The sequence below is a fragment of the Entamoeba nuttalli genome, assembly GCF_000257125.1.
Source record: "Entamoeba nuttalli P19 unplaced genomic scaffold asmbl_8480, whole genome shotgun sequence".
In the NCBI taxonomy this organism is placed as follows: Eukaryota; Evosea; order Mastigamoebida; family Endamoebidae; genus Entamoeba; species Entamoeba nuttalli.
This window is the reverse complement of record NW_008579153.1, coordinates 3,718-12,568: the sequence shown is the minus strand read 5'-3', so window position 1 is coordinate 12,568 and position 8,851 is coordinate 3,718. Positions and strand designations below refer to the sequence as shown.

General features: G+C 26.5%; 5 protein-coding genes across 5 annotated transcripts; 1 reads left to right on the top strand and 4 right to left on the bottom strand.

The window, feature by feature from the left end:
• Window positions 1-1,096: 1,096 nt before the first annotated feature.
• ENU1_186100 (hypothetical protein) lies at window positions 1,097-3,397 on the bottom strand (the record flags this gene model as incomplete). Its single annotated transcript, XM_008861646.1, has 1 exon — window positions 1,097-3,397. The coding sequence occupies one exon, from the start codon at window positions 3,395-3,397 to the stop codon at window positions 1,097-1,099; it is 2,301 nt and encodes a 766-aa protein (XP_008859868.1).
• Window positions 3,398-3,540: 143 nt separating this feature from the next.
• ENU1_186090 (zinc finger domain containing protein) lies at window positions 3,541-4,314 on the bottom strand (the record flags this gene model as incomplete). The annotated part of the gene is made up of 2 exons (XM_008861645.1): window positions 3,541-3,969; window positions 4,039-4,314. The coding sequence occupies 2 exons, from the start codon at window positions 4,312-4,314 to the stop codon at window positions 3,541-3,543; spliced, it is 705 nt and encodes a 234-aa protein (XP_008859867.1).
• Window positions 4,315-4,423: 109 nt separating this feature from the next.
• ENU1_186080 (hypothetical protein) lies at window positions 4,424-5,554 on the bottom strand (the record flags this gene model as incomplete). The annotated part of the gene is made up of 1 exon (XM_008861644.1): window positions 4,424-5,554. One exon carries the CDS (start codon window positions 5,552-5,554, stop codon window positions 4,424-4,426), a length of 1,131 nt encoding a protein of 376 aa, XP_008859866.1.
• Window positions 5,555-5,732: 178 nt separating this feature from the next.
• ENU1_186070 (hypothetical protein) lies at window positions 5,733-6,734 on the bottom strand (the record flags this gene model as incomplete). The annotated part of the gene is made up of 1 exon (XM_008861643.1): window positions 5,733-6,734. The coding sequence occupies one exon, from the start codon at window positions 6,732-6,734 to the stop codon at window positions 5,733-5,735; it is 1,002 nt and encodes a 333-aa protein (XP_008859865.1).
• A 198-nt stretch (window positions 6,735-6,932) lies between these two features.
• ENU1_186060 (hypothetical protein) lies at window positions 6,933-8,186 on the top strand (the record flags this gene model as incomplete). Its single annotated transcript, XM_008861642.1, has 1 exon — window positions 6,933-8,186. One exon carries the CDS (start codon window positions 6,933-6,935, stop codon window positions 8,184-8,186), a length of 1,254 nt encoding a protein of 417 aa, XP_008859864.1.
• Between the last annotated feature and the right edge of the window lie 665 nt (window positions 8,187-8,851).

Here is an 8,851-nt window from a genome sequence, read left to right as displayed (position 1 = left end):
TCTTAGCAGCCATTTGTAAAAATGAAATGAGTATTTTATATACTTTTCAGTTTTTATACTAATGATCGTGTGTAGACACGTAGAAATGACTGTGAATTAGAAAATTTTGTTCCCTTTATTATTTTTGCTTTTCTTAAAGAAATTTTTTTTGAGAAAGTGAAGAATTTTGTTTTTAATTCAAAAGATATTATTTTTATAGTTAAGATTCTTATTAAAATATTATATTCGTTAATTCTTATTCTTTTTCTAAATTCTCTTTTGATAATTGAGACAGGGTTTTTCTTATTTCCTATGGTCCGGTGTAAAGCCTTTCAATGTTTTTAGTCAATGCCAATGACTTTTTTGAGGTAGTTTTAAGTTTATTGAGAGTATTATTTTCTTTGTTTTTACAAAATTTTGAAGATTAAAAAGTAATTTCTTCTATTTGTATTTTTAATTCCTTTCTTTAAGAAGTTACTTTTTTTAATAGAATTAATGTTTCAATCATTTTCTGTTAAATAAAATTAATTAAAATATTTAAAAGTTAGTTGAATATATCTTATTATTCTATTAACTATCTAAGACTAATTTTCCTTATATTGTATTTGAGACTGTTGTTCGATTATGACGACTTTTTTATTTGTCATTAATACAACTTTTATAATATTTAAATATTAATTATATTACTTATTGAATACAGTTGTAAAAAAGATTAATTACCATAAATTTAATAACGTAAATGGTTGAACCTTTTTATATAGGATTTATTTATCAAGAGAATGGTAATCTTTTTTATGGTTCATGATAAAGCAACTAAAATAAATATGTCTATCTATATAAAAATAACAAATATTGTAATAGACATTAAGTTTTATTATTTGTTTTTTTTGAATAGAGATATTCAAAGTTTATTAGTCAAAGAAGACTATAAAGTTCATATTGATTAATACTTAAAAAAAATGTCAGCTCATTTTATGCTTCAAAATAAGGAACAATAATAATGAAAATAATTGAGTTTGAATGAATTAGTAAAAAGAATTGTTTATATTAAATAAATAAACAATTGAAAACTTTTAAAATAATCATACTTAAATTGAATGTCTTTTAGACAGTAAATTCATTGAGAAGATACAAAAAAATCTGAAAACTCATCTTCAAAGGTATCTTTTTGTTTATTCTCAGTTGCTTTTTGTTCGGTAGAGTTAAGTTGTTGTGGTATAGGTTGGTTGGTGTCATTAATTGGTTGAACTTTAGTCTCTTCCTGTTTTGTATTTTCTTGTTGATTTGTTTGTGCTGGGATTGATGTAAAATCATCAAAAGAAAAAATGTCATCAGAACTTTGGTTTGGCTTTGCTGGAGATGAAGAAAAATCTCCAAAATCAAATAATGGAGATGCTGATGTTTGATTTACTTTAGGAGGAATAGACTCTGACTGAGATGGTTTTGGTGAAAAGACATCAGTTGTTTCTTTTTGTACGTCTTTTTGTTGGTTAACAGGTTGTTCAAGAGGTTTTTCTGAAGATAAAGAGGATTCTGTAAAGTCACCAAAGTCGTCAAAATTTACTTCAGTAATAGAAGGTGGAGTTGGTTGGCGTTGTGGTGGTGTTAATTTTTCTTCTTTGATAAATGTTTTTTGGTTCATATCGTCTTTTGACTGACTCTCAATGCTGGACTGTGGAGAATGTAATGGTACAGCCTCAGGATTTTGTTCTTGGACACTTAAAGGTAGTTGTTGTGAAGTGCATGGCTTAATGTCTTCAAGATCAAATAGAGCCAAATAATCTTTTTTTGGAGGTTTTTTCTGATCATCTTTTTTTATTATATCTTGAGAAGTAATTGTTTTATAATCTTTTATTTCTGTTTCATCTTTTGTTATTACCTCATTTCCCTTAGTTTCTATTTCATCTTTTGTAGTTTCTATTTCGTCTTTTGTTGTTACCTCATTTTCCTTCGTTTCTGTTAGACTTTCAATACTATCAGTAACAAAACCTTCTTTTAATGGTTCTACTGATTCTTTTTGAATTATAGTTGGTAAGTCTCCTTGATTTTCTTCAATTAGATCCTGGTCCTTATCATTATTTTTTATGTCATTCTGTTTTAAAGTCTCATTAGATTTAGTGTGAATAATAAACTCATTTTCTTTTGGTCTCAAATCTTGAACTTTTACATCATCAACATCCATTAGCACAAACCCACAATCTTTACATTCTTTTGTTTCTTCAGTTTCATCTTCAATAACAAACCCATTGTCTTGTTCGAGTTCTTCTTTCGTAGTCACCAAACTAGGTTCTTCTTTTGGTTCTTCTTCATTAGAACTAAACATAAGAGTTTTCGATTTTTTTTCTTCTGTAGTTTCAGTTTCTGAAGCAGGAACTGATTCTTCGTTACTTTCTTCTCCAATTAAATCAAACATAATAACAGTATTTTGAGGTTGTTTTGGTTGGTTAGTATTAATACTAGATAATGTGTTATCAGCTTTCTTAACTTCTTGACTAGAAGTATTGTTCCATTCATTAAAGAAGCTCATCTTTTCTGTGGATGTCTTTTGGTCATCAACTGGTTTTGCCTCAACAAATTCTTCAAAGTCAAAGTCGTCAGTAGGAGTTTGTGTATTAACAAATTGAGGAACTGTGACTTGATGAGAAGAGTTTGGAGAAATAGGTTTTGTTGGATATGGGTGTAATGTGATTTGATTAGTAGAAGATGTTTTAGGAGGTGGCTGAGAAATAGTATTTGTTGGTTTAAATTGTTGTTGATTAACAGATGTGTCAATAGGTTTTGGGTGTTCTTGAACTGATGTGTTTTGAGAGAAGTCATCACTTAAGTAAAGGTCAAGATAATTAATTTTTGGTTTTGTTGCTGGTTTTTCTATAAGATCGTTTTGAGTTATTTTGGAAGATGATTGTTTATTTTCATTTTCATCTTCACTTTCAAAGCCAAAATCATCGAACACAGAGTCTTTATCTTTTTGTGGTTCTATAAGGGTTGTATTTTGACTTGAAGGAATAACAGTATTTTGACTAGACAACCTTTTTTGTCTGTTTTCTGAGACTATAGCAAACATATCATTTGTTGTATCTTTTTTTATTGGTTTTTGTTGTAAGATAGGCTGTTGCGATTGTTGAGTAGCTTGTTGACCAACAAAATCACTAAAATTATCGTCATCAAAGAAATTTGTTATTAATGATTGCTTTGGTTGTGATGGTTGCAAAGGAACAGCAACTTGGTGCTGATTAAGATAAGGGTTAAAAGTACTTTGTTGAAATTGAGGTTGTTGAATATATCCTCTACCAGAATATTGAATAGGTTGTTGATAAAAAGTAGAATGATGATATTGTTGTTGACTTTGTTGAAGGTACATATTGTATTGAGTATTATATAATGCACCAAGATTGTATTGTCGTTTTCCTTGTTGCATAAGAAGAAACAAACCAATAAATTATTTACAGATCTAATGAACTGAATTTAGTTCTTTCTAAAAATTTTCTAAAACGATATAAATAAAAAAGGAAATGATTAAGAATCAGTAATCCAATAACTTTTATGTGTTATAATACAATTTCATAAAGTTGTTTCAATCAATTTTAATGCTTTTGTAACTAATGCTGTTGGTGTATGTAAACAATTATCCATCCATCCAGCTTCAAGAAGATGTTTACAAGAAGGACAATAATGATGTTGTTGTACCCAATTAATGATACAATTATCACAAAAAGAATGTCCACAAGGAAGAGAGACATTTACATTTGTATCATAACAAATAGGACATATTTCATCTGTTTCATTAGACTCAATTGTTTGATTAAGTATTGGTTGTAATGCAAGATAAATATGAACTAAACGAGTTCTATTAATTCTTAATGTTTTAAATACATGATTATTTTTTGGAGGTGGGGTATATCGTACTTCATTATCCTTTGAATATTCAATTCTTCCTTGTGAAGAATTATATGTCACAGTCCATGATGTTTTAAGACGTTTTTGTTCTAACTAAGATATTAATCTCATTCTTTCTATTTATTAAAACCTCTTTTTACTAATCATTTAAATAAGTCAAACCATCAAAAAGTCTGGTGTAGGTGGTGCAGATGAATATTTAATTGTTGGGACTGTTTCGTCATAATAATATGTATTCCCTGATTCATCTATCCCCGCTTTCCAATGTTCTTTTAACATTGATGTATAAGAAATAGCAATATCATTATCTGCTAATGCGTAAACAACATACCGAATCCCAAGTAATTTTGAAGGAAATTTGGAAAAGAATACTGTAATAGTTGAACACATTCTATTAACATCATTAGAAATAACTGGTTTTGAAGGTTCAGCACCCATAAGAAAAAGATAAAGAAATAAAAAAAATAAGTTCTCTTTTTCCCCTTTTATTATTCAAAAGAATTTTTAACAAAATAATAAGAAAAAGTGAATAAAAAATTACAAAGTTTTATTGATACCATTGAAGGAAAAATAATCGTTTTACTGCAAAGTTTTCTTTATTTCCAGTAAACGCACTAACATCAATAGCATTTTCATACTCAAATTTAAATTCGGGATTTAATGATGAGTTGTGTTGGTTTAAAGGTGGACGTAATGTAAAACATTGATAAACATTATAAAATGAAGGGTCTTTTTCTTTGTCAGAATAGAATGAAATTGACCAATCAACACCTGGAGAATCTTGTCTAATTAACCATCTTGTTGGTCCTGCAAGTCTATTTCTATTTTCTAATGAAAATACAAACATACCAGGATCTTTTACTGTAACAAATACTTTCTTTGGTTTTTTAGGGAAAGTGCTATGATGAAACGAGCCAAATACTGCATTGTCGTCAGTGATAATAAGTCCCATAATATTTTTCTTTTCATATAATCGTTTTTGAACAGAATGACGAGTGAATTTATTTTTATTAGAATCATAAATGATTTGGACATGATTAAATCCTGTCCAATATTGAAGGGTCTGAAAATGTTTTGTCATTAAGGAAGTAAAGAATGTGTCATTGTATGTTAATTTGATATCTTCCATTAACTGAAATGATGTAGGTTGTCTAAGTTCATTTGTTTTTCTGGGATACGAAGATATAGTAACTCTTGTTGGTACTCCAGATGATAATTCATCTCTAGAAGCAAATGTTAAATTTCTTAACCTTCTTTGTTTTAGTGGTGAGACAGATCTTTGTGGAGTTACTGTATTAGCAAAAGGGTCAATAGTTTTTGTTTCATGTACTTGAGTTAATTTATCATGACTTTGCTGATTAGGTCTTTTAGAAAACTCAGAACTATCCTTTTTTTCTTTCTTAGTCTCATTAGGACATGAAGTTTTTGAGACAATACTTTTTCTTTTATATCCTGTTTTAGGGAAGTGTTCATCAATTTTAGACTTATCATCTATTTTTTCTTTTAATCCAATGCTTTCTTCAATTCGATTATTTTCCATATCCTTACTATTCTGTTTTTCATCTACTTTCATTGTCAAAATCTCTATTTTTTCTAATAGTCCATATAAAATACTTCTTATCTTAACAACTTCATATTCAGAAGTTAAATTATTGATTAATCGTTTGATATCACTCATTTCTTCTAATACTTTAAAAGTTTTTTCTATTCTTTTTAAAGAAAAAAAGAAATATAAAAAAAAATTTCATGAAAATATTAGACTAAATTTAGTTTAAAGTAAAAAGAGACTTTAATATCTATTTCAAACCAATCAATTACAAGAGTGCCGATTAGAAAGAACAGAATATGATGACTGTTTAATCAATTTTAGTATCTTGTTGTTTTATTTTAGATTTTTGACAACAAGATCTAATAGAATCAATCACACTTTGAATAGTGTTATTAATGAATTGCAATAAAATAACAAAAGTAAATTGGATTTTACCAGGGAGAGCATAAACAAAAATCATTCCTGGTATCCAAATAAATAAATAAACAGCTAATGCAACTGGATATTCTCTAAAGACAAATCTTTTCCATCCCATAAATCTAGTCATTTTAATTATATTGAAGTTAAGGCTTCTAAATATATAGAACATTAAATTAGCTGGAATTAAATAAGCTAAACTATAACAAGTTAAGTCAGTTGCTAAAAGCATTGTTGTACGAATAACTTTATCATTTATATTACCCATCATTTTATTATTTAATTCGATCCAAATAAATTCTACAAGACCAGCATATCCGAAGTATATAATTGTACCAAGTATTTGAATAACTAACTTTTTTAATGGAATTTGAAGGAATAAAATTTTTATAAGTAATGGAATAAATCCACTAAATATTATTGAAATTACAAAAGCATAAATAAGAGATATTCTTTTTTGTGTTTTAGAGATTTTATCAAAGAAATCAACTTCTGAAGAATCAACACCATCATAAATCCCAACAATTGTTGCTCCTACAACAATAACACAAATAAATTGAGGAATAGCAAAAAGTAATGTTTTAAATATAATTGGAATAGTTTCTTCCATTGGAAATTCAATTGTTTCATCTGCAAGAACTTCAACATTAACAAAAGGTTCAATATCAAGAGAAGTGGCATGTGTATTTTCTTTTTCAGTTTCTTCTTTTGTTTGTAATTCTATTGGTTTATCTGATTCTGGAAGTGGAGAAGAATTTAATTCTTTTGTTGGATTAATAGTAACTGCTTCGTGTTCTTGAATTTCTTCTTTTTTTTCTTCTTTTAAAAGAGAAGAAGAAGAGTTTGTTGATTCTTCGTTTTGAGGGAGAGGAGATGATTCTGAGTAATTCATATTTACCAATATAATTTTTTTAGATGAAGAATAAAACCATAGTAGGTCATTTTAAAGTATTAAATCAATTTGTATGTCATTTTAACTGGGGTTTTTTTATTAATTCATAAAAAAACATATTTTTATTTTATCTCATTGTTTTGTGTTTTTTAAAAATAAAAAACTTAAAAATAAAAAGAACTTAAAAAATTAACAAAAATGAAAATTAATAAATATGCTATTCTTGTTGATAACAATAAAGAAAAGAAAGACGTTGCTGAGATGATTTTATATCTTACAAAAAATAGAGTTTCAAAAACCCTTATTCGGGTTTATGATATTAGTGAAGAAAAAGGAATATTACAATATATAAAACAAAAAAAATTAGAATGTCCTCTTTTATTTTTATGGGGAAATCTTTATGGAAATCTTCAATTTGTAAAAGAACAAAACGAAAATGGGATCTTACGTTTAGCATTATTAAATAACCCAAATAAAAAGAGTAAAAAAAAAGGAGAAAAAAAGAATGGGAGTGAATTTAGTTTTAGTCCTCTTATTAAAGAAGAATATGATGAAACCCTTTCAAAAGAACAAACTGAAAGTAAAACAAAGTTACAAGAATCAACTAGCATTGATACTTCAAAACAATCAAATGATATAAAAACAACTGAAGAAAAACAAATATCATCAAATAATAATAATAATGTTGTTATTTCAAAATGTGAAAGTAATTCTACAAACAACGAACAACTTCAACAACAAGAAAGTCAAGAAAAACAAATATCTCAATTACAACCAACTAAAGAAACAGATCAGTCTAAAGAAAAAATAGAAGAAATAAAAGACCAAAGTTTACAAACAGACTTTAAAGAAAAATTGGTTAACGAAAAGGATATTAATAAAGAGTCTTTTGAGCAAAGTCTAATCAAATTAACTGAGTCATACACAAGTGATTCAACTGAAGAAACAAATCCAAAGGAAATAGTTATTATTGATGATTATGAAAATCAACAATCCGTTCTACAAGAAGATGAAATGATTGACCTTAATGTACCTCATCCTGAAGCACTTAATTTTGGTGATCGATGGTTGAATGCTTGTGAATGGGTAATTAGAAATATTAGTCAGTCATCTCCAGAAAGAAAAAAACATATGGATGAAATTATTTTAGAAAAACAACCAGATGATATTGATTATTATGTTATAAGAACAAATTGGTATTGGAGACATCAAATAAGAATTATGAGATTTGGCAAAGAACATTTTTATAGATTAGATGAAACATATCATGTTAAAGAATCATTTAGATATGAAGATGTTAAAGAAATTGTTCAAACAGATGAAGAACATCTTGTTATTAAATTCTTAAAAAATTCACAACCACAATATCTTCAGTCTAAACTTGTCCACCAAATAATTGTTACTTTAGTTAGTCATCTTACTCAAGATTATACAATTACCAGAATTAATTAATTATTTGATTTTTCTCTTTTTTGTACTTCTTAATTATGAATTTTTAGTTCTATTAATGTTTTGTTGGTTCATAAATGGCATTATTATTTAGCATTGGTATTTTTCTATGTTCTTTTAATTAATTATTAACGGGAGTTTCTGTAACACAATTCTCATCCAACAAGTTTTTTCTTCTTGAAAGATGAAATTTTGATTATTAGTTTTTTCTTTTATATTATTTTAATTCATTTTTTTGTGTTTTTAGAATCATTTATCAGAAAAGAAAAAGCGATATTAATATATATTCTATTTAACATATTATTTATTTTGAATCATTTAACAGTGTTTATAAAAATAACACAACAAATTTATATTAACACCAATTGTTATTTTATTAATATAAAATATGCTTCAACAATTTGCATTTTTAAGACTAAAAACAAAAATAAAACAATATTTTTTTACACTTCCAAAAATAAAGCATATTGTATTATCTTATCATTCATTTTTTTTAACTTAAACAAATTTAACTAATGTTTATTTTACAGACAATTAGGCAAAATTTGAATTTGTTTCATAGTAAACGAAAATAATTAAATATACAAAAACAAAAACATATTGCTAAATACAATTATGAGTCTAATCATTAAAAGTTAATTAAGTAATAATAAAAATGTTTTTATTGC